This window comes from Perca fluviatilis, chromosome 7 (genome assembly GCF_010015445.1).
Source record: "Perca fluviatilis chromosome 7, GENO_Pfluv_1.0, whole genome shotgun sequence".
NCBI lineage: Eukaryota > Metazoa > Chordata > Actinopteri > Perciformes > Percidae > Perca > Perca fluviatilis.
In genome coordinates this window covers 40,202,641-40,228,228 of record NC_053118.1, presented here as the reverse complement: position 1 = coordinate 40,228,228, position 25,588 = coordinate 40,202,641, and the positions used below count along the sequence as shown (strand labels likewise).

General features: G+C 41.5%; 1 protein-coding gene across 6 annotated transcripts in view; it reads left to right on the top strand.

Moving 5' to 3' along the window:
- Positions 1–25,190, top strand: part of LOC120562372 (membrane-spanning 4-domains subfamily A member 18-like) — a 31,625-nt gene extending 6,435 nt beyond the window's left edge. The window contains exons 7-16 of one of the 6 annotated variants that reach the window (XR_005639764.1): positions 261–395; positions 3,907–4,019; positions 13,421–13,536; positions 13,623–13,733; positions 13,915–13,971; positions 17,759–17,832; positions 17,924–18,082; positions 22,500–22,716; positions 23,654–24,085; positions 24,975–25,190. Coding sequence is in view for 1 of the 6 variants with exons in the window: in XM_039806081.1 (XP_039662015.1) it covers positions 258–395; positions 3,907–3,945 (177 nt within the window). In the remaining 5 variants the exon portion in view is untranslated. Of the gene's footprint in view, positions 1–257; positions 396–3,906; positions 4,062–13,420; positions 13,537–13,622; positions 13,734–13,914; positions 13,972–17,758; positions 17,833–17,923; positions 18,083–22,499; positions 23,126–23,653; positions 24,086–24,974 lie in introns of those variants that run through there. The other 5 variants (XR_005639763.1, XR_005639766.1, XR_005639765.1 and 2 more) reach the window with 5 other exon arrangements.
- Positions 25,191–25,588: the final 398 nt, after the last annotated feature.

Here is a 25,588-nt window from a genome sequence, read left to right as displayed (position 1 = left end):
GTGTGATGTCAAAGACCAGGTGAGTCCAGTGTGATGTCACAGACCAGGTGAGTCCAGTGTGATGTCAAAGACCAGGTGAGTCCTGTGTGATGTCACAGACCAGGTGAGTCCAGTGTGATGTCACAGACCAGGTGAGTCCAGTGTGATGTCACAGACCAGATGAGTCCAGTGTGATCTCACAGACCAGGTGAATCAAGAGGAAACAGACCTCACCATCTCGTGTTTCAGATTCAAACCTCAATCTGTTTCTTCTTCAGCAGCTGTTCATCATGACCAACCAATCACATGAAGCAGCTTCACAGATGTCAGAGACTACGCCCACACAGGGGACCACGCCCACATATGAGGCCCCGCCCATCCCAGAGACTCCGCCCCCTTCAGAGAGCGACTACGAGGTGTGTCATCAAGCTGTGAGGTCATGTGACTGGAGAGTAGGGCCCAGGTGCTATTCTATGGGTCCTTAACTACCCTGTGGAATGGCTCTATTTGTAACAAGAGCTTTTCTTCCAAATATGGTATGCTCATGAATATTTAGATGAGCTGCGTGCTGATTGGTGGACCGAACAACATACACATATATTGGAGACGAGACAGCAGGTCTCATATTTCAGACACTGCAATGTTATACATTGTTTGTCTGCTATTTCATTATTAAATTCACTTCTGAGACTTTTTTAAGCGACAAATCAACTATATAAAGCTCAAATATGGGCCATTTCACGAAAATTGATGGCTAATTGCAAATTTGGTAAGACGTGTCGGACTTTAGGAGCTCCACACAGTCTGACGAGAAAGCGGCAGCCTGCTGGGCTCCATACCCAGGGCAAAGTCACTGTTTCTGGGTTACTGGACTACCGGGGCTCGGGGCTCCGTGGAGCTGTTTTACAAAAATTAATGGCTAATGGCAAATTTTGTCCGACTGTGTGTCGGAGTTCAGGAGCTCAGCAGGCTAAGGTGACAGCGGCCAATACACCCAAAATGTTTTTTGAGAGGTCTTGTTGGAGGAGCTGCTAGCTAGGCTATGTGTCCCATTCAATCCAATGGGAAAAGATTGCCGCTACACTTTCGGCATAACTATAGTATATTTACAGTTTGAATTTCGTCACAGCATTTATATCACTAACACTTTTTTTAGATTTCAATTTAATGCATTTTTGTGAATTTTAGAGGTCTTGTTAGGAGGAGGCTAGCTAGCTCTCATTGATGGAGCTCCATCCAGCTCACCGCGGACAAGAGGCATTTATTTCCCCGATTGTTTAAATAACTCAACACACATATCCATTATAAGATTAACTGGAACTTGTGGTAAGAGATTCCTGGCGTAACAAGCTCGCTGACCGCGCTCTCTCTGACACACACCGGGCATTCAGCAGGAAGAGGGGAGCTGCAGGCCCTGGAGCTCTGTCAGGGCAGCGGTGTTTGGTAGTCCAGTCACCCAGAAAGGGTGAGTTTGCGCGGGTATTGAGCTCCGTGGGCTGCCAGCCGTGACGGAGCTCAATCGAGCTCAAAGCAGGCCGGGGTCTGTGAAGGAGGACGGGCAGGGCGGCGATGTAGCAACCCAGGCAGCACCGCCGCTGAACTCCGACACACAGTAAAACATTTGCAATTATCCATCAATATTTGTAAAACGGCCCATATTTGAGGTTTATAAAGTTGATTTCTCGCATAAAAACTCCCAGATCCGTCAGTGGCCTATGTAAATGTTGGGGCGTGACAAAGACTAGAGACTAGAGCCAAATAAGGAGGAGCCACCGAGTTGACGTCAACTTTTAGCTTTTTCAGATTCATCCGTTTTCAGAGGCAGTTTCAAAATGTGAGATTTGCAGAGGAAAGAGGTGTCAATGGGACTCTGAGGTTCTATGTATGTCCTAGTTACCCTCTAAACTGTCTTTATTACACTATGACAAGGTAAAATCGGTTTTGCATTCTATCACCCCTTTAAATTGGTATGTTGAACACAAAGATGTTTTATATTAAGAGGATCCCAAAATGACTTCTATTCAGTTCAGGGGAGTTGCTCGCCTGGCAAATACACCAAAAACATTCTAATCTTCTGGGTTACCTTCCGTGATGTGGCGCCCGCTGAATACAGAACAAAAGCTCACAGCTGATCAATGCAATCTGCCGTCTTGTCTCAACTGTTTACTGTTGTTGATGACACATTCTTGATTACAATGGTTACACTCAGAACTGCTAGATAGCAGCAAGGTTCCAAGAATCCTCAATGGACCCAGTTCAAGAACCAGAACTAACCTGGTGAGACCTGCGATCATTATAAGACCTGCGATCGTTATTAGACCTGCGATCGTTATAAGACCTGCGATCGTTATAAGACCTGCGATCGTTATAAGACCTGCGATCGTTATAAGACCTGCGATCGTTATTAGACCTGCGATCGTTATTAGACCTGCGATCGTTATAAGACCTGCGATCGTTATAAGACCTGCGATCGTTATAAGACCTGCGATCGTTATAAGACCTGCGATCGTTATAAGACCTGCGATCGTTATAAGACCTGCGATCGTTACGAGACCTGCGATCGTTATAAGACCTGCGATCGTTATAAGACCTGATCGTTATAAGAGTTATGAGACTGAATCGTTATAAGATGCATCGTTATAAGACCTGCGAGTTATAATACTCGTTATTAATGGTTATATTTTATAGATATATTCTAATCTTATTAGACCTGCATTATAAGTGCTTAGCTGCTATAAGCTGCACAGCGCGTTACACCTACATCTATAAGACCTGCCATTATTAGCTGCTTATAAGACGGACATAAGACCTGAATTATAAACTGCGATGTTAAAACCTCGATATAGCCGATCGTTATAAGACCTACGTCGTTATAAGACCTGCGATCGTTATAAGACCTGCGATCGTTATAAGACCTGCGATGTTATTAGACCTGGGTGTTATTAGACTGCGATCGTTATAAGACCTGCGATCGTTATAAGACTGCGTTATAACTGGATTTATTACCTGCTATTAATGTATAATTATATCGTTATAAATATAAGACCCCATCGTTATTAGACGATCGTTATTAGACCTGCGATCGTTATAAGACCCGTGTCGTTATTAGACCTACGATCGTTATAAGACCTGCGATCGTTATTAGACTGCATCTTATAAGAGCGATCGTTATGAACATTTTACATGTTATAAGACCCGCGTCGTTATTAGACCGCGATCGTTATTAGACATTATTAGGATAAATATAACATTATAGTGACGATAGTATAATTATAATATGTTATTAGACTTACGTCGTTATAAGACCTGCGATCGTTATAGATCGATCGTTATAAGACCCGCGATCGTTATTAGACCTACGATCGTTATTAGACCTCGCGATCGTTATTAGACCTGCGATCGTTATTAGACCTGATCGTTATAAGCCGCTGTTATAAGACGCGATCGTTATTAGACCTCGCATCGTTATAAGAAATTAACAAAGACTTATTAACACATCGTTATAAGACCTGCGATCTTATAACCGCTGATCATTATAAGACCTGCGATCGTTATAAGACCCGCGATCGTTATAAACCTGCGATCGTTATAAGACCTGCAGTATTAGACGCGTTAGCCATAAGCGAGTATAAATATTATAAGACCTACTTATAAGACCGCATCATTATAAGACGCGATCGTTATAAGACCTGCGATCGTTATAAGATACGCATAACCAAATCGGTTACGTATTGCTTATAAGAATGCCAGAATGTGTCATAATGATGAATGTATCATAATGATGAATGTATCATAATGATGAATGTATCATAATGATGAAAGCATAAAATCACACAGATTTAAGCTGGTACACTGGACCGGAAACACCGGAGCCTGACTCCACAAGCTCAGCTGTGTTAGCTGCTAACAGACTGTTGTTCTTTACAGACGTTGAAGCCTCAGGAATACAACACCGACATAGTCTGACCCCCCCTCCTCCATCTGACCCCCTCCTCCAACAAGCCCCGCCTCCTCCGCCTGGTCCCGCCTCCTCCATCTGGGTCTGCATTCTGCATTCTGTTATAAACTCAGTACTGCATTTATATTGACCTAATCTTTGTTGTATTATTATAAGATGACACACACACACAGACACACACACACACATGGATCCCTAAATTGACTTAAAATGTCTTTTTGTTTGGGTCTTTTGTGCGTTTGAATCGTACCCCTCTGTTGGGAAGTGTCTCTGAACACAGTGAATCATGTCACATGACCCTGATCTTTAATCAATGGACCAATCAGTGGTCAGAACCAACAGCTAAAGACGTTCACATATTCAGATATTTAATGAAGTAAAAACACTTTCAACATGTTTCAAAGTTTCAAAAAGAAAAGTAAAAGACAGAAAACAGAAAGTGACAGAAAATATGTACAGTTATTGATCAGAGCAGCTTCTTTATATTTAAATTATAGTTCTGAAGGGAAATTATATTTCTTAAATGCTCAGCTTGTTTCTGTGTTTATTAACAACAAACAATCATCATCATCATCATCATCATCATCATCATGCTCCTGAGCAGAGATAGGAGCATAAGGAAGATGCTCTGCTGTGTTAAATTATAGTTGCACATAAACACCGGAGAGAGCAGGACACCATGCAGAGATAGGAGCCAGAAAGATGCCTCACTCTGTTTGATAGAGCAGGACACCGTGCAGAGATAGCAGCCATAAAGAAGCCTCACTCTGTTTGATTAGCAGGAGACTGTGCAGAGGAAAACAGGAAACGTAGTGACGTATAAAAACAGAGAGTGGAGTGTAGAGAAGATGCTTCACTCTGTTTAACCCTCATGCCCTCTTCGTCATTTTTGTACATTTTTCTCAAGTTTTTTTTTTCATTTTGTGATCATTTTTGCTGTGTTACTTCTTATGGCATGAAATTTTGTAGGAATCCTTCTTTTCAGTCAATTTTTTTAAATCCAGTGTTTTTTACTCTTACATGTCTTTTATACTTAAATGATTCATTTTGTACCCTCTGGACACCTTCGAGGCAAAAATGTCCACGCACACAAAAACTGTTATTAAATCATCATATATCAATATTTTTTTCTGCTTTTTTTTCATGAATCACTTAAAAAACTTCTAACCTAATCAAAACCACCAAACATTCAATCATTTTCAGGATTTTAACCCTTTAAATGCCAGTTTATGTATTTGAAGTATGTCATTTTTTATAAAAAAAAAACACAAAAAATGATTTTTTTCCCATATAATGAATAATATGTAGATGGGGCTTTGGTGGTGTTTAGAGGCTTGGATATGTCAAAGATAAGCAACAAAACTTATTTGATTGCATTAGTATTTTTTATGTAATTCCAGATACTCCCTCTGGACACCTTCGAGGCAAAAATGTCCCCATTGACTTCCATTATAACCACATGTTTTGATCTCACTGCCTTTACAGTATAAAACCATGCATTCTGTAATGTCAGCATTTCATTTGGAAGAAAACTAGTCATATTTGACATTTTTACAGTATTTCACCAGATTCAACCATTTTGCCCTTGTAGGCCGATGCATGAAATTATAGTTATATTATGGAGCTCTGTGTGTGTGTGTGTGTGTGTGTGTGTGCACGCGAGCGCACGTGCGTGCGTGCGTGCTTGGATGTGTGTGTGTGTGTGTGTGTATATGTGTGTGTGTATGTGTGTGTGTCTGTGTGTCTGTGTCTGTGTATATATGTATATTTGTGTGTGTGTGGGTGGGTGTGTGTGTGTGTGTGTGTGTGTGTATGTATGCGTGTGTGTGTGTGTATGTATGCGTGTGTGTGTATGTATGCGTGTGTGTGTGTGTGTGTGTGTGTGTGTGTGTGCATGCATGTATGCATGTCTGTGTGTGAGAGAGTTTGTGTAAATCTGTAAACAAACAATGATAATTTTAGTGGTGAAAAAGCGCACCTTACTTTTGCCAGTTATATTATGGAGCCGTGTGTGTGTGTTGTGTGTGTTGTGTGTGTGTGTGTGTGTGTGTGTGTGCATGCGTGTTGTGTGTGAGAGAGAGTTTGTGTAAATCTGGGGAAGGCTTCTTTTGAAGGATGCATTTCATGTGCCTTTGAAGACGTGCTTGAATAAAAACATTGTCTCCTGCATTTGTTGTAAACAAAACCAACTATTAGTGTGTTGATGCACCTGGCTCTAGAGAAGGAGACAGACCTGGACGAGCAGAGAGAAGGAGCCTTTATCTTCCAGCCAACTGCAGGACTCATCTGAAGGTGACACAAGTTTCTGGAGTCTGACCAAATGGTCACTGGTGTCCTCCAACTCTGTGAGTGCCTCTAACCTTCCTCTGAAAGTGGAGAGGACACTGAAGATCCTGTCCATCCTGACATTGAATGGACAGTGAAGAATTGGCAAGTCTGGTCTCCATCTAATACTGAGACGCTGCGCAACATTCAAGCACCGACCGGCATGATGTGGCATCCTCTTTCCACCTTTTCTTCACTCCTGACTTGATCCAGCTGATTCAGGAAATGACAAACCTACACGGGAGGTGTTCAATCTCAGGATGGAGTGATGTGGATGCTCAAGAGATTTTAACATACATGGGACTTCACACTTGGCTGGTGTGTACCGGTCCAAAGGGGAATCCACCCGAGCCTGTGGGATGTCCATAGGGGAGACCAGTCTTCAGGGCCACCATGTCCCACAAACCATTTGAAATGATAAACGCCAGTTTACAGCAAATGCAGGAGACAATGTTTTTATTCAAGCCGTCTTCAAAGACACATGAAATACATCCTTCAAAAGATGCCTTTTTTCAGCCCTAAAATGATCATTGCTTGCTTACAGGTTCCCCAAACTCTCACACACAAAACACACACACACACACACACACAAACACACACACACACACACACACACACACACCACAAACACACACACACACACACACACACACAGAGCTCCATAATATAACTATAATTTGCATGCCGGCCAACAAGGGCAAAGTGGTTGAATCTGGTGAAATACTGTAAAAATGTCAAATATGACTAGTTTTCTTCCAAAGAAATGCTGACATTACAGAATGCATGGTTTTATACTGTAAAGGCCGTGAGATCAAAACATGTGGTTATAATGGAAGTCAATGGGGACATTTTTGCCTTGCCGAAGGTGTCCAAAGGGAGTATCTGGAACTACATAAAAAATACTAATGCAATCAAATCAGTTTTGTTGCTTATCTTTGACATATCCAAGCCTCTAATCACCACCAAAGCCCCATTCCCCTAGGATTTATTTTATGGAAAATAATTAATGTTTTGTTGGGTTTTTCATAAATAATTGTTACTTCAAAGATTTAAAACTGGCATTTAAAGGGTTAAAATCCAGAAAATGATTAAATGTTTGGTAGTTTTGAGCAATTTAGAAGTTGTTTAAGTGATTTATGAAAAAAGCAGAAAAAAATATTGATATATGATGATTTAATATCAGTTTTTTGGGACATGTACATTTTGCCTCGAAGGTGTCGAAGGAGTATCTGGCACTATGTAAAAAATACTAATGCAATCAAATTAATTTTGTTGCTTATCTTTGACATATCCAAGCCTCTAATCCCCACCAAAGCCAAATCTAGATATTATTCATTATATGGAAAAAAATATTTTTTGTGTTTTTGTAATAAAAATGAAATACTTCAAATACATAAACTGGCATTTAAAGGGTTAAAATCCTGAAAATGATTGAATGTTTGGTAGTTTTGATTAGGTTACAAGTTGTTTGAGTGATTTATGAAAAAAAAGCAGAAAAAAATATTGATATATGATGATTTAATAACAGTTTTTTTGTGCGTGGACATTTTTGCCTCGAAGGTGTCGAGAGTAAGTTTTTTTAAGGAGGGCATGAGGGTTAAACTCTAGTGAGATTAAAACACAGACAGGAAGCAGAACTACACGTTGAGAGTGAGAGACAAACACAAGTACAGTGACGTATATAGAGATAGATATATAATATATATAAAAGATAACGTAGTGACAAAACAGCAGAGATAGGAGTGTGGAGAAGATGCCCAACACTAACCCTGTCTCATGATTATTTAACTATTTTGTTAGCTTATTAAAATGTGCAATAATGCAGCAATAACATGTTGATAAAGCTTAGCTGATTGGTTAGTTATGAGGTATAAAAAACATGATGTAGTGAGATACAGACAGAGGTGTATAAAGTACTAGAGACCCATACTTGAGTAAAAGTACAAGTCCTCTATCAAAAAAGTGACTTGACTAGAAGTATAAGTGCTCTTTAAGCACAACACTTAAGTAGAAATACTAAAGTATTCAATATTTTTTGTACTTAAAGCGCCCATATTATGCTCATTTTCAGGTTCATAACTGTATTTTAAGATTGTACCAGAATAGGTTTACATGGTTTAACTTTCAAAAAGCACCATATTTTTGTTGTACTGCACAGCTCTCTCACTGGTGCAGATCCTCTTTTCACCTGGTTTCTGTTTTAGCTACAGAGTGAGACCTCTTTTCATCTTCTTCTTCTGTACTATCTTTGATTGCACTCGCACATGCTCAGTAGCTTAGATGTAGAGCATGTCAGCTAGCTAACTCTAGAGACAGTAAAAGAAAGCCTGTTTCTCCAATTTTGGTCAGTTACAAGGCAGGATTAGCTGGGAGACTTCTAAATGAGGGCTCACATGTAAGTAGTTCTTCTGTAGATTATGGTGAACTTGTGTGTGTTGTAGCAGTGCTTTGCTATTGAGAATGAGGTACCATGCTAGTGTTAGCATTAGCGTTAGCATGCTAATGCTAACGGTTAGCATGCTAACGAGCTAATGGTTGTGGTTAGCCAGCTCATTTCGGACTGTGACGTCACAGTCCGAGGCCGATTTTGAACAGCTCACCAGGAGACTGAAGGCAGGACACATTCAGAAACCGTATCTCACTCAGAACAGCATGGATGGATTTTTTTCAAAGTTTGTATGCGTGTGGAAGCACCAGAGACACAAAAGAACACCCCAAATCCCAGAAAAAGTGTTTTTTTCATAATATGGGCACTTTAAGTATTGCATGTAGTTTATTTTAAAATGTACTACTCAAGTACTGAAAGTAAAAGTACAAGTATTGTGTTATGTAGTTATTAAAGAAAGCAGTCAAAATTTTGAATACCATATTGTTTATATTATGTTGAATGTTTAGCCAGGCTGTAGCCAAAGGAATTAACAAATATTAAATATATTATATTAAAAATAGCAAATATTAACAAATACTGAAATAAAATGTACAATTATCACACTGTGCAAGTCAAATGAACATCCTCTCCAGCACAGTAACGATTAAAGCCCCCAAAAATGTATCACACACTAGCTAGTATCATGTGTGATGTACAGGAAAGTTAGCAAGCTAGCAACATCCAGATAAACTAGATCAGCTTCACATCACAGGGTCAAACATCCAGATAAACTAGATCAGCTTCACATCACAAGGTCAAACATCCAGATAAACTAGATCAGCTTCACATCACAGGGTCAAACATCCAGAGAAACTAGATCAGCTTCACATCACAAGGTCAAACATCCAGATAAACTAGATCAGCTTCACATCACAGGGTCAAACATCCAGATAAACTAGATCAGCTTCACATCACAGGGTCAAACATCCAGATAAACTAGATCAGCCTACACCACAGGTCAAACATCCAGATAAACTAGATCAGCTTCACATCACAGGGTCAAACATCCAGATAAACTAGATCAGCTTTCACATCACAGGGTCAAACATCCAGATAAACTAGATCAGCTTCACATCACAGGGTCTAACATCCAGATAAACTAGAAACAGCTTCACATCACAGGGTCAAACATCCAGATAAACTAAATCAACTCCACATCAAAAGGTCAAACATCCAGATAAATCAGACAGCTTCACATCACAGGGTCTAACATCCAGATAAACTAGATCAGCTTCACATCACAGGGTCAAACATCCAGATAAACTAGATCAGCTCCACATCACAAGGTCAAACATCCAGATAAACTAGATCAGCTTCACATCACAGGGTCTAAACATCCAGATAAACTAGATCAGCTTCACATCACAGGGTCAAACATCCAGATAAACTAGATCAGCTCCACATCACAGGGTCAAACATCCAGATAAACTAGATCAGCTTCACATCACAGGGTCAAACATCCAGATAAACTAGATCAGCTTCACATCACAGGGTCAAACATCCAGATAAACTAGATCAGCTTCACATCACAGGGTCAAACATCCAGATAAACTAGATCAGCTTTACATCACAGGGTCAAACAGTTAACATTCAGGACTGACTGCAGACTGGAACAACTCAGGAATAGATTACTCTGCTGCAACAACAGCTAAATAGAAAGAGTACAAACTTACATCGTCTCTGACTTCTGAACGGGCAACCGTAATAAAAAAGAAACACGACACAATCTCTGGGATTTCTTATGTAAATTAGCATACGTAACTAACGTACACACATACTGTAACCACCACAGTCTCCGTAGCTTGAGGAATTCACAACAGTAATGAGTAACGATGCAGCACATAAAAATCTATCGGAGTAAAAGTATTAAACTCATCGAAAATATGTACTCAAGTAAAAGTGGAAGTAGGAGAAAAAATAATACTCCAGTAGAGTACAGATACAGCCTTTTAGTACTTAAGTAGAGTAGTGAAGTAGTTATACTTCTTTACTATACAGCTCTGGATACAGACACACTTTGAGGGGTCGAGACAGTGATCACCTGCCAATCTTCGTGACTCATAAAGGGAGTGCAATGAGATTAAATACAGAATAATAACTGAAGAAACTATATTTGCATTTATAAATGAGGTAATAAAGTATAATTGGAAGGAAGGAAGCAAGGAAGCTGACCTTCATAATGCATATGAACCATTTTTAGACATATCATTTCAAAATGCCTGTAAAATAAGAATAACCTTTATAGGAATTTTTTTAAATATACAATGAAAGAATCTGAGTTAAAACATAAAAACATAATGAGGGCTGTAAGAAGGATTATTATAATAAATTAATAGAGAATAACAAATATAATGTGAAAGGAATATGACAAAAGGACTTAATAAATTTAATTATTTTGAAAACTTCAAGAATAATGACATGACGTGGACAAATATAATAATTAATTCATTACATTTATATAGCGCTTTATCATAGACACTCAAAGCCGGCGGAGACAACTACTCTCTAACACCACCAATGTGTAGCACACACCTTGGTGATGCGCACGGCAGCCTTACGACGCCAGACGCTCACCACACATTAGCTTGGTAGAGAGGGAGGGGAACATATTTTTAGTGGTGGGGAAAACTGGAGTACCCAGAGAAAACCCCACGCACACACAGGGAAAACATGCAAACTCCACACAGAAAGGCCCGGGACGACCTGGGTACCAACCCGGTACCTTCTTGCTGTGAGGCCACAGTACTAACCATCGGCCCACCGTGCTGCTGATAAGAAAGAAATATGAATGAGGTGGTTGACAGATTCAACAATTTCTTTGTAAATGTGGGCCCTTAAACTGGCCAAAGATAAAAAGTACACAGGGATGAAATACTCTGATGGACCATGCAGGCTGCACTGAAACTAAACTTTGATGTCAAGTAGGGGGGCCACAAAATATCATCCCGCGGGCCTCAATTGGCCCCCGGGCCGCGAGTTTGAGACCCATGGTCTATGGCACTAATTGAGTTAGTAGTAAGATTAACAAATTGTATTGAAAATAAAAACTATGCAGTGGGGTTTTTCATTGATCTAAAAAAAGCTTTTGATACTGTTGATCATGAAATCCTGGTAAAGGAAATGGAAAGGTATGGTATCAGAGGTGTGGCCTATATCTGGATGAAAAACTATATCGAAAACAGGAGTCAATTTGTTCAAATGGGTAATCACCGGTCAGTGAGCCGTAGTGTTTCCTGTGGCATTCCACAGGGGGCAGTTTTAGGCCCGAAAACTGTTAAAGTATCAAATGTACTAAAATTTACTGTTTTTGCAGATGACACAAATATATTTTGTTGCAGTGATAACTTGCAGCAGATGCTGGAAATGGTCACAAATGAAATTAATAAATTAAAAGTCAAATAAGACAATCAAATAAGATATGTTTAAACTTGAACAAGACTAAATTCATGATATTTGGAAATCGTACCATTATTAAAGATGTTAAAATATTAATTGATGAATATTTAAATAATTATTGAATTAATTTAAGGAGTCTATGACAGTAAATTTCTGGGTGTTGTACTTGGCCATAAACTCTGCTGGAAGCCCCACATTAAAAATCTGTGCATGAAGATGGCCAGGAGTATTAGTATATTGAACCAAACTACATTACACACTCTGTACAGCACACTTATTTTACCATATATGTTATATTGTGTGGAAGTTTGGGGAAATTCCTACAAAAGGAAACTTATTATATATATTATATTTGCGCATTGCAAAAAAGAGCAATCAGGATTATAAATCACACCGGGTATTATGAGCACACTAATCATCGGTTTTTAAATTCACATTTCCTGAAATTTATGGACATTGTTACATTTAAAACTGCACAATTTATGTTTAAAGTTAAAGAAAATAATTTACTGTGTAACATATGTGCAATGTTTAATGAAATATACGGGGGATGTCATCTAAGAGGTCAGTGTATGTTCAAACAACCTCTTGTGTCCTAATACAGAGTCCTAATATCATTCAGTTCAAAAATAGATTAAAGAAAACATTACTTGACCAATACAGAAAGGAATAAACCAAAACACAGGAATGGAATTGTCATGTAAAGGTATTGTTGTAAGTTATTGTAAGACCTGTATGCTGTATTTGCATATTTATTTGTTTAGTAATAATATGATATCGTGAAGTAGGGGCAGGACCTAATAAGCTATTTGCTTCCGCCTGCTCCTTCTCGAAGTAATCCTTTTTTATTATTTTTTTGGTCTTTGGTAAATTCTGATTGTTGTTTTATGTTGGTGATTTTTAATTTTTTAATTTTCTTTTCTTTTGCAACATTGTTGATTGTTTGAGATAAATAAAATAATGAAATAATGAAATAATGAAATAATGAGGAGGAGGCTGAGACAAAACCAGTGAATCAACATGACTGAAGGTAAACACCGCACACTTAACATGTGACAAAAGCCTGACAATATTACAAGATTAGAAGTTAATAAATAAGCTAATTAGTTTAATGACCAACCAGAGAATGCAGAAGGTGTGCACAAAGATGAGTAAAAATCGAACTCAGGTGTATTTTTGGGGAGTATTTCCTGATCCTGGGACTCTGAGGAGGAAACAGCTCCTCTATTTGTGATTCTCTGATCAATAATTAACATTAAAGCTCCATTATGAAGCAGCAACTCACAGCAGATCCTCTCAGTTCCTCTCTGACATGTCGGCGTCTATGTCTATAGCTACAGCGGCGGGCGGCATGCTCGTGGTCACCCATGTCATCCCAGCACCTCAGGGTGCTGCGACACAAAACTCTGCAGAGAAGAAGAAGCACCGGGAACAACTGCTGGCCCTCGGGGTGAGAGACACCATCTGATTATGATTTCATAGCTGATAAGAACTGAGAATGCAGGACTGATGTGTGGCCGTGTTTCCTCCCTACAGACGGTGCAGATCATGATCGGCCTGGCCGTCTTTCTCTTTGAGCTCGCCATGATTCCACACACAGATTCTCTGGGAATGTACTCTGGCGCTTTCGTCAGGGCCCCGCTGTTTGTGAGTTAACAAGAAAAGTTTGATGAAGCTAGAAGATTTTGTGTAACTGGTGTTAGTGATTATTTGAAACACGTCAGTGGTTTTGTCAGAAGAATAAATAATATATAACTTAAAGAAGACAAGACTTTATCTCTGTATTAAACCTGTGAGCTGACAGAAAGCTGTCTCTGGTCTGTTGTAGGACATCTTGTCTGGATCTCTGATGGTGTCTGCTGGGACATCGATGAACAAATGTCGGGTCAGAAACTCATTAACACCACACTCAGGATGGCAGTAAATGACTCTTGCTTTCACATCTCTAGTCCGGTTCATTTGGTCCGGACCAAGGGCCAAAAATTCGTCATTTTAGCATTTTTCAGCCTTTTGGGTCCATATCACACCACACTGTTTGCTCTGGTCCAAATCAGCTGATGAGATGATGAAACATAACAATATGGGCTGGGCATTGTTCAAAATCTTCTGATCCGGAGCCAATTGCGATACCTCAGTTTCGATGCCCGTTCCACAACGATACTTTTTTCGATACCATATGTTTTAAAATCCATTTCAACATCAACAAAAATACATTAAACACAAAACTTTTATTTTCTACCTTAATTGTGAATCAAAACTGTTATAAAAATAAAAAAGAAGTCTGGTAACACTGCTCACTCAGCGTAACATTAATAAAACTGGTTGTGCTTTTGGATAGGGGTGCGTCAGTCAGATACTCAGGATTGGCATCAATCCCAACTTTAAAAATTAACAAAAAAAGAGAAACCTTTTTGTCCCATGAACATATTATAAATAAATAAATAAATAAATAAACAAATGACATTGTGTACAGGCTAATACTGTTATGGTTTTGGTGTCTTGTCTTATTTTGGTGGTCTGTTTTGTGCTCTGTTTCCTGTTTTATTTTGAAGTCTCTGGTTTTCTGTCTTGTCTTGTACTATTTACTTCCTGTCTTGTTTCCCTCCTTTTGTTGATTGCTCTGCCCTGCCTAATGTGTCACCGTCCCAGCCCTTGTGTCACCTGTCTGTGTCATCTCATTAGTCTGTGTATTTAGTCTTGGTGTTCCCCTTGCCAGTGTCAGATGTTGTTTGTTTGTGTGTTTCCAGTTTCCCAACCGTGTCAGTTCTGTCTCCCGTCCGTGAGTTTTGGTCAGTAGTTCTGTTTCTGGTTTTCCTTTGTTTTGTTAGTCAGTTCTCTGTTGGATTTTTGGACTCTTGGTTTGAATAAACCTTCCACCTTAAACATTCTCCTGCCTGCCTGCCTGCTCTCTGCATTTTGGGTCCGCCACCCTACTCCTCCCTGCTACACCTGACATAATCATCCGACCACCATGGACCCAGCAGAGACAATGGCATACGACCTCAGTGACCTCACCTGCAGGCTTGTTTGTGCTGTTTGGGGAGTGGAGGTTCACCAGAGGTCGGAAGGCCAAGGAGGCAGTTCCCAGGCTGCTGCCGAGACCCTCCCGCTCATCCTGGCTCGCCGACAAGCCTGGATCTCCTAACGGTACCTGAACCTGGCTCTACTTCCAGTGCTGTCTGGTGCCAGGCCACCAGTGGCCACGAGCCGACTCTGGTCCCGTGTCCTGTCTGTGGTGGGCCTGCTCTGCCTGCGCGCACCCCTGACCTCTGTCCGAGACGTGCAACCCTCTGTTCCGAGCTGACGTGCAACCCTTCTGTTCCCGAGCGGCGGCCCTCTTCCGACGCAGTCTGCTGGGGTACGGCTGTCTGACCTGGGCTGTGTAGCCTGAGCTAAGCTGTAGCAGCTCCTGAGTCAGGCTAGCAGCAGCCTAAACTACAGCCAAAACACAATGACAGCCAGGCCGCAGACGAACCAGCATGCCAGAAAGACACCCTTAAAAAAAACCAAGACCAAACCTCTACACCCTCGAATTCAGAAAGCACACACATCAACAATAACAACAACATCAACAACTGCACAAAACACAAAAAACTAACTCTGAGTATCGGCAAAACCTGGCGGATAGCCCTCAACGGCGGTAGCCCTCCACGCTACGTCAGCCAGACAATGTAATCCCACTCCTCCCACTCCAAGTCTCCTCCACCACACACGCCACTTCTTGGCCCTGTGTTTAATTTGTCACCGGGACTCTCTCTCTATTCCTCGCACTCCATAAACTTCTTACTATTGCTGGCCCGAACCAATACAGACCTAAAGACGAGCCCCTGAACGCCGCCCAGGCCCGCGCCCCAGAGGGGACGCCTCCAAGGGAACGCCAGGGGTCCACGCCTCCAGAGGGAACGCCCGCCGCCCCTGAGGGGACTCTCCTTCCCGCACGGCCTCCAGAGGGGACTCTCCCGCCGCCTCCAGAGGAACGCCGCCTCCTGAGGGATATCGCCGCCGACGCCGCCAGAGGGGTGGTCGCCGCCGCCAAGGGTACCGCCGGGCCGCCTGAGAGACTTCCCGTCCTGTTCGCCCTCCTGAGGGGACGCTGCAGGGTTCCTACACCCTCACCTTCTTTCGCCGTCTGAGGGGTTCTGCCTTCGGCCTGAAGCATCCTGCCTCACGGGTCGCCTGTGGGATTCTGCCTTCTCTGTGGCCCCTGTGCCCCCAGTGCTCTGTGTTCTCGCCCCGGGACTCTCTGTTCCCTGTGCTCCTGGACTCCCTGTTCTCCGTGCCCCAGGACTCTTTTCCCTCTGCCTCTCTCTGTTTCCTTCCCCGGAGTGTCTCCAGTGCCTTCCTCCCTCGGGTTGATTTAGTTTGACTTTTTGGGTCGCCCTCCTCCGGCCCTCCTCCCTCCCTGTTGTTTTTGCTCCTTTCTTTTTTTTTGGACATCTGGGATCTGTCCTGGGGGAATGGTTTTGGTGCTTCTTTTGGGGTTGTGTCTCTTTTCCTGTATTTTGAAGTCTCTGGTTTTGTCTTCTTGTACTATTTACTTCTTCTTGTTCCCTCCTTTTGTTGATTGCTCTGCCCTGCCTAATGTGTTTACCTTTTCCCAGCCCTTGTGCACCTGTCTTGTGTCATCTCATTAGTCTGTGTATTTAGTCTTGGTGCCTTGTCCAGTCAGATGATTGTTTTGTGTGTTTTCCAGTTTCCCAACCTGTTATTCTGTCTCCTCGTCCGTGAGTTTTGGTCAGTAGTTCTGTTTCTGGTTTTCCTTTGTTTTGTTAGTCAGTTCTCTGTTGGATTTTTGGACTCTTGGTTTGAATAAACCTTCCACCTTAAACATTCTCCTGCCTGCCTGCCTGCTCTCTGCATTTTGGGTCCGCCATTCCCTACTCCTCCCTGCTACACCTGACAAATACTGAACTAACTCAAGTACAAAGGAATGTAAAGAACAAAGACTTTTTAGTGCAAACTGCATAATGACACAAACCTTTAACAATAAACTTGGTGACTGCCCTGTTGTCAACATTGAACTAATAAAGAACTAACTTAAGTGTAAAGGAATGGAATTGAATTGCCTTGTTGCTGAAAGGTGCTGTAGAAATAAAGTTGCCTTGCCTTACAACCTCAACCTGTCAGTTAGTCACAAGGGCACAGAAACCACTATTGTGCCTGCTTGTCTCAGTGGAAGTGTAACGTCAAGAACAGCCAACAGCCAACCATGACTGCTCGCTCGCCTTTAATATCATATTGCAGCAAATGCGTGAAGTTTTGAAAAACTGTAACCACACTTGAAACCACTTTATTGGCATTGCCGTGACTCACTGTGACTTCAACAAAACTGCAGAGCCGACGTAGTTTGTTCGAGTTTACTCCGTCCGCACCTCTGCGCGCATGTGTGTGTGTGTGTGTGTGTATATGTCTGTGTGTAATGTAGTGTATATGCTTTTGGAACCCAAATTTGGCACCAAAAGATAAATAATTTTTTGATACTCATAGGATCGGAGTATTTTCGGTCAGTGCCATAAAGGTATCGACGTTCAGTGCCCAGCCCTAAAGTTATGTGACAACATTCACATCATTGGCCACTCTTGGTTTCCTAAACAATATGAAGATGTTTCTGTTGTGTGTTTTGGAAAGTTGAGAATTAACATATTCATCAACCGCCCCTGCTGATGACTCAGAGTTTGTCGGAGAGTTGCCATGGAGCGAGTTTGCTAAAGAGCAGCCTTGTCCTCATCCCATAATGCACAGCAAGGTATTTTGTAATCTAAGTCTGTAGGAAACATATAGTGCTCCTATGATTTCCAGGTGTTCCAGGTGTTTTCTGACGTGTCTCTGGTCTGCAGGTGAAGGGAGGTGTGGGACTCAGCGTTGTTGCTGCTGTTGCTTCTGCTGCTGCTACACCCATCTACTTTCTGGATGCTTTGGATGTAACTGGATACCTGTTCCCGATATATGAATCTAACGGCACGGCATACCACAACTATTACTATAGCTCCTATGTGGTGAGACATTTTGGTTTATTGGTGTGAATGCTGAAGGCATTCACAACTATGTTATTCTACATATTTATTCTTTATTCTTATTCTTCCATACCACTTATTTTGCACATTAACTCCTTCCACATTTTTCAATTTTTTTTTATTTTATTTAACCTTTATTTATAAGGAGCAGTTTCTGCTGAGTAATGGTGTCTCTTTTTTATATATTTATTTAACCTTTATTTAACCAGGTAGGCCGTTAAGCGTGCAAGACAACATACAGTTACACATGCAATCAGTGGTGTAGTCTATATTTTTGTAGTGAGTATACTGTGATTTTCCCCTCCCAGCCTCATACTCGCCTGTCCCAGAGCGACGCAATGTGACGTTTCCGAATACGAAGCGTAGCCAGATCTCCACAGCGCTGTGTCAGCGATAGAGTAGCAATGTATGTTCATTTTAGTTTCTAGCTTCCATGTAAGTTAGATGGCACCAACATTTGGTCTAATCATAACTGGTCTGGCCACCCAAAGGCCAGTGTTTTGTTACCAGATTTGTGTGCATGGTGACTTATGATGGGGGGGGTCTGGGGGTCCACCCCCTGAAAATTTTGATCATTAAATACTTAATTTCCTGCATTCTAGTGAATTTGTATGCACTTATTATTTTTATTTTTTTTAATAATCTACCTGCACCATAGTCTGCTGTGCATTACGTGATTGCTATGCTGATACGGTAGTTCTCAGACCTCCTGACAGACTCAGAGCCCCGTTTGGATTTAATAGACACCCCTACACTGCCACACAAAACCATGACTAATAATTAGCATTATCATACAAGTTTTGTATCAATTAGTAATAACATCTGATGAACAGGGCCTAAATTTACTCAAAAGTATTTAATAAATTGTTTACAGTCGTCATCACCATAGCTAACAAATGCATAAAAAGCAGATGAAAGGAGAAAAAAAGCTCCACTCTTTTTATTTTAGTTAATTATCTGACCATTGATGACTAACATTATAATATAGTAATTTAATTGTGTAAAGTAATGCACATTTAAGATTTAAGAATGTACTCTAATTTGCATTGTCACTGACCCTATGAATTTCCATTGATTAGATCAGCTTTGCATGTGTGCTGATATTTACCTAACTATATGTCCCCCCACTCCAACCAAGGATGCCTGACTTTAAACTCCCTAGCCTGACTTTCAGACCACAATGCTGGCCACGAGCACGAGTTCTCACCATCTCAAACAAGGAAATATAAACATTGTATTTTGGTTGCTGCTTTACTCAGACACACACACACACACACACACACACACACACACACACACACACACACACACACACACACACACACACACACACACACACACACACACACACACGCGATGTCATATAAGCTACTGTCACTTACCAGGTAACAACAGTAAAGTTGCTGTAGACTTTTCAGGCTGTTTTTTTGTAACGGTAACGTTAACGATCGGGTCATCATGATCTGTAGCAGCTGCAGTGTCACCCGACGCGGCAGGAGCTTCAGGACGGACTTATGAAAACACTGAAGTAGTGTTATTTAGGTCTATTTACGTTTCATATCTCGTTACTTTAAAACGTTGTTCAAACCTTATATATATGGCAATGGTTCAAACTCTACCAGTTGCGATAAAAGAAAAGAGCACGCAAAGAATGACCGCCAAACAACTTTAAAAGTGACGTCGCGTCAGATCCAGGGCACGGCCACGGAAGCCCCAAAGGTCCAAATGTCAGTGCTTCACAACACAGACGGGGTGAATTTATGAATGAAAGTGAGAACTTTCTGTCACCACGATGTTGTTACGTATCATCGCGCTTTTGTAAGTGGGTATACGGAAATACTTGACTTTTCCTAGTGGGTATACGGCGTATACCTGCGTATCACGTAGACTACACCACTGCATGCAATACAATACAGGAATACAGAATATAATAGGCTACATGAAGTGCAGATTAAGTAGGCATTACAAAGCCAGTGCAAAGTGAGGTGTAAGTAAGTCGATGGAAATGCGAAAGTGATATGGTATTAACACAATATACATGAATAGACAGTCTATATCGCTGCTGAGATGTAGTAACGAGTCAAAAATACAATTAGTGCAATTTGTGGTCTCGTTAGTGATGTAGATCAGTCATAATGTAATATCTATGAATAGACAGTCTATATTAATGCTGAGATGTAATAAAGAGTCAATGTACAGTTACTGCAAATTGTGGTCTGAATGATGATGTAGATCAGTAATAACACATTTTGAAGGCAGTTAGGGGGTTAAGCGTTATGAGTTTCAGGGTTTTTTGTAGTTCATTCCAGTCATTTGCAGCTGAGAACTGTAAGGAGTATGCTTTTGGGGTGACCAAGGAGATGTAACTGCTTGAGCGAAGGCTGCGGGTGGGTGAAGCTATGGTGACCAGTGAGCGTAGGTACAGCGGGGCTTTGTCTAGCAAGGACTTGTAGATGAGTTGGTACCAGTGAGTTAAGCGGTGAGTGTGTAACGAGGGCCAGCCAACTAATGCATAGAGGTTGCAATGGTGGGTGTTATAAGGGGCACTGGTCACAAAACAACATCCAGTTTTTTTCAGGAGAAAGTTTGAGGCAGTTATGTAAATAACATCACTAAAATTGAGAATTGGTAATATTGTCATTTTTACCAAGGCGAGTTTGGCAGCATGAGTGAAGGAGGCCCTGTTGCGGAATAGGAAACCGATCCTAGACTTAAATTTAGATTGAAGGTGGTTTATGTGTTGCTGGAAGGAGAGGGAACTGTCTAACCAGACACCTAAGTATTTGTACACCACCATGTTTTCTAGTTCCAACCCATCGAGCGTGGTGATGCTAATCGGGTGGCTAGGGGTGGGCAGCAAACGATTGAAAAGCATGAACTTGGTTTTGCCAGAGTTTAGCAGTAGTTGGAGGTTTCGGAAGGAGTGCTGAATGGAGTTGAAGCTCTCCTGGAGGTTTGATAGCACAGTATCAAAAGAGGGGCCGGATGTGTAAAGGATGGTTTCGTCTGCATATAGGTGGATTTGAGAGTCCCCAACAGCAAGAGCCACATCATTGATGTATAGAGAAAAGTGTCGGCCCGAGAATCGAACCTTGTGGCACCCCCATAGAGACATCCATAGGTCCTGACAACAGGCCCTCAGATTAAACGCACTGGACCCTATTAGAAAAATAGTTATTGAAACACGCGAGGCAGTTATGAGAGAACCCAAGGTTGTTGAGTCTGTCGATGAGAATACGATGGTTAACAGATATTATCAAAGGCCTTGGACAGATCAATGTAGACGGCTGCCCAGAATTTTTCTGAATTGGCACTGCAAGAAGCAAATTTCAGTTTGAAGTAGCGAGCCTTAGCTACTCGGACTGCCTGAGTGTACCGGTTCCTGGCTTCTTTAAAGACTTGCATGTTATGGGGGTTGTTTGAGGCTTATGTTGGTTGAGGGCAGTCAGCTCTGGGGTGAACCAGGGACTGTATCTACTTTTGGTTCTAAACTTTTTTAATGGGGCATGCTTATTTAGGACAGAGAGGAAATCAGTTTTTAATGACATCCAGGCATCCTCCACTGACGGAATGAGGTTAATGTTCTCCCAAGCTACAAGGTTCAGGTCAGTCAGAAAGGCTTGTTCGCAGAAGTGTTTTAGACAGCGTCTGACTGAGATAAGTTGTGGACGTTTGACCGCGGACTCATTACGGATGCATGCAATCGGGCAGTGATCACTGAGATCCTGGTTAAAGACAGCTGGGGTGTATTTAGAGGGCAGGTTGGTCAGGACAATATCTATGAGGGTGCCCTTGTTTCTGGGTTTGAGGTTGTATCTCGTAGGTTCATTTATAATTTGTGTAAGGTTGAGGGCATCAAGCTTAGCAAGTAGAGTGGCTGGAGTGTTGAGCATATCCAGATTTACAGAGAACAGTAAAAATCCAAGTTAGTTCATCATGACATCATGTTAGCTGACAAATAACACCTCCTATCTTCCTCTCCTCTTCCTCTCTTCTTTCTCTACTCCTCTCCTCCTTTCTTCCTCTCTTCTTCCCCTCCTTTTCTTCTCCTCTTCCTATCTTACCCTCCACCTGTGTGAGTGTGTGCGAGTGTTCATCCAAATTGAAGCCAGCAATCCCATTTAGCATCATCTTAACCTACAAATATTAAATCATCCACATCTTTCAAACATTCTGGATATTATTCAACTTTTCAAAGACATTCATATTATTTAAATTGATTCCCACTTTTTCAACTATTCTCACTACTTCACCTTCTTCTTACAAAATTCAAGCATTAGCATCAGCCTTTCAACATACAGCATTCACACTGCAATTTCTTCAGAAACTGCATTCTCTAGTTGTCATGGACATTCTCAGATGTTTAATTAATTCTTACATCATGTGATTTTTGTTGCAGTGGGAAGGTGTGAACCTGACCTGAAGAGTCCAGTTTGGGGTTCATCAGCTGTAAAGTGTTTGGGTTTTTTTCCAGGTTTAGACTGGTGGAGCTTTAGGTGTTTTGGCTGTTTTCTCCTTCCTGGGCTTCATCGTCTCCATCTGTGTCGCTGTGCTTGGCTGCAAAGCTTCACCTCGGTCTACAGAACAGGTGAGTCCAGTGTGATGTCACAGACCAGGTGAGTCCAGTGTGGTGTCACAGACCAGGTGAGTCCAGTGTGGTGTCACAGACCAGGTGAGTCCATTGTGATGTCACAGACCAGGTGAGTCCATTGTGATGTCACAGACCAGGTGAGTCCATTGTGATGTCACAGACCTGGTATCTCATTTATAAACGGGGCGTACGCACAAAACGGGGCTGAAAATGTGCGTACGCCACTTTCCACGCAAAGATTGTGATTTATAAAAATCTATTTTGAGGGGAGATTGTGCGATCCTCCACGCAAACTCTGACCTATGCGTACGCACATTTTGGAGACAATGGGAATGATTACTCGTATATATTTATAAGTATTGATGCCTCATGCATGTTTTCTTACTCCATATCATCCACATTATCATGAAGATTAAATCCAGCAGTGTTATTTGTGCTTGTACTGAGTGATAATTGTTCCATAAACACCTTGTAAAATCCAACTCAAATCTTAATTAAAATTTGTTCTTATTCTTATTATCTTATTATTTGTTCACATTATCCGCTATGGAGCGCAGGAGGAAGAGATGGCCCGACTGCATGGAATACAGGATAGCATCAAATGTACCACTATGCTGTGATTTTGGCAAGGTGTTAACAATCACAAATTGTTGTAAAAATATAAATACTGTGGTGACCCCCATGCGTAATGCTGCATGATGGCACTGCTGGCCCTGCATATATTTCTGTTAAATCTTATTATATAGGTCTGTCTTAGCTGACTATTGACTATTTATGGTTAAAAATGGGCGTGTACAGGGCGGGATAAGAGGCTGATCCATGTACGCACACTAGTGGAAATCTGTGATTTAAAAAGGGAACATTGCTTAAGTCTGAATTCTTTTTGGCATATGCCATTTTTTGGCTTTTGGGCGTACGTGCACTTTTAGTAAGGTGACTACGCACAGTTTTAGAGACCCCAGGTGAGTCCAGTGTGATGTCACAGACCAGGTGAGTCCTGTGTGATGTCACAGACCAGGTGAGTCCAGTGTGATGTCACAGACCAGGTGAGTCCTGTGTGATGTCACAGACCAGGTGAGTCCAGTTTGATGTCACAGACCAGGTGAGTCCTGTGTGATGTCACAGACTAGGTGAGTCCTGTGTGATGTCACAGACTAGGTGAGTCCAGTGTGATGTCACAGACCAGGTGAATCAACAGGAAACAGACTTTACCTTCTCGTGTTTCAGATTCAACCCTCAATCTGTTTCTTCTTCAGCAGCTGATCATCATGACCAACCAATCACATGAAGCGGCTTCACAGAAGCCAAAGACTACACCCACACAGGGGGCCCCGCCCAGATATGAGGCCCCGCCCATCCCAGAGACTCCACCCCCTTCAGAGAGAGATGACGAGGTGTGTCATCAAGCTGTGAGGTCATGTGACTGGAGAGTAGGGTTGGCAAACTGTAACAAAAGGTTTATTTAATTCAAAATGGCGGTACGTTGAACACAAAGATGTTTTATATGAACTGGATAGAGGATCCCAAAATTACTTCTATTTAGTTCAGGGGAGTTACTCGCCTGGCACATACACCAAAAAACGTTCTAATCTTCCGGGTTACCTTCCGTGATGTGGCGCCCGCTGAATACAGAACAAAAGCTCACAGCTGATCAATGCAATCTGCCGTCTTGTCTCAACTGTTTAATGTCGTTGTCCAATGCCCTCCGTTGATGACACATTCTTGATTACAACGGTTATTCTCCAAACTGCTAGATAGCAGCAAAGTTCCAAGAATCCTGAATGGACCCAGTTCAAGAACCAGAACTAATCTGGTGAAATGCGATCATTCCACGACCCGTGATTGTTCCACAACCTGCAATCGTTACAAGACCTGCGATCATTACAAGACCTGCGATCGTTACAAGACCTGCGATCGTTACAAGACCTGCGATCGTTACAAGACCTGCGATCGTTACAAGACCTGCAATCGTTAAAAGATCTGCGATCGTTCCACAACCTGCAATCGTTACAAGACCTGCGATCGTTCCACAACCTGCAATCGTTACAAGACCTGCGATCGTTCCACAACCTGCGATCGTTATAAGACCTGCGATCGTTCCACAACCTGCGATCGTTATAAGACCTGCGATCGTTACAAGACCTGCGATCGTTCGTAGTTCTTGTGGTGCGGGACCTATAAAAAGGAGGGTTCTTTTAACCATGAAAACGTTCCTCCGGTGTGAAAATGCCTCTCCATGGCTCAGCTGTGTGTTACCTGCTAACAGACTGTTGTTCTTTACAGACCGTGAAGCCTCAGGAATACAACACAAACATAGTCTGACCCCCCCTCCTCCACCAAGCATGGTCCCGCCTCCTCCATCTGGCCACTGTTATAAACTCAGTACAGCCTGGTGATGTTCCTCAAGAAGACATCCGGCAGATTAACTGATGTTTTCGTTACATTTATATTGACCAAATCTTTGTTGTATTATTATGAGACACAGACATACAGACAGACAGAAGAAAGACACACACACACACACACACACACACACACACACACACACACACACACACACACACACACAACACAAAAAAAAAAAATAAATTACTTAAAATTCATTGAATCATGTCACATGACCATTGATCTTTAATCAATGGACAATCATGAGTAGAAAACAGCTAAAGATGTTCAAATGACATATATATTATAATGAAATAAAACACTTTCAAACATGCTTCAAATTTCTAAAAAAAAAAAAAAAAAAAAAAAAAAAAAAAAAAAAAAAAAATTTAAATATTTATGGACAAAAAATTTTTTTTTTATATTTAAACTAAAACAACAAACAACGATCATATCATAACTCAGATTCTGGTTCCTGATTTATGTCTGAAGTGGAGAGAAGATGCTTTACT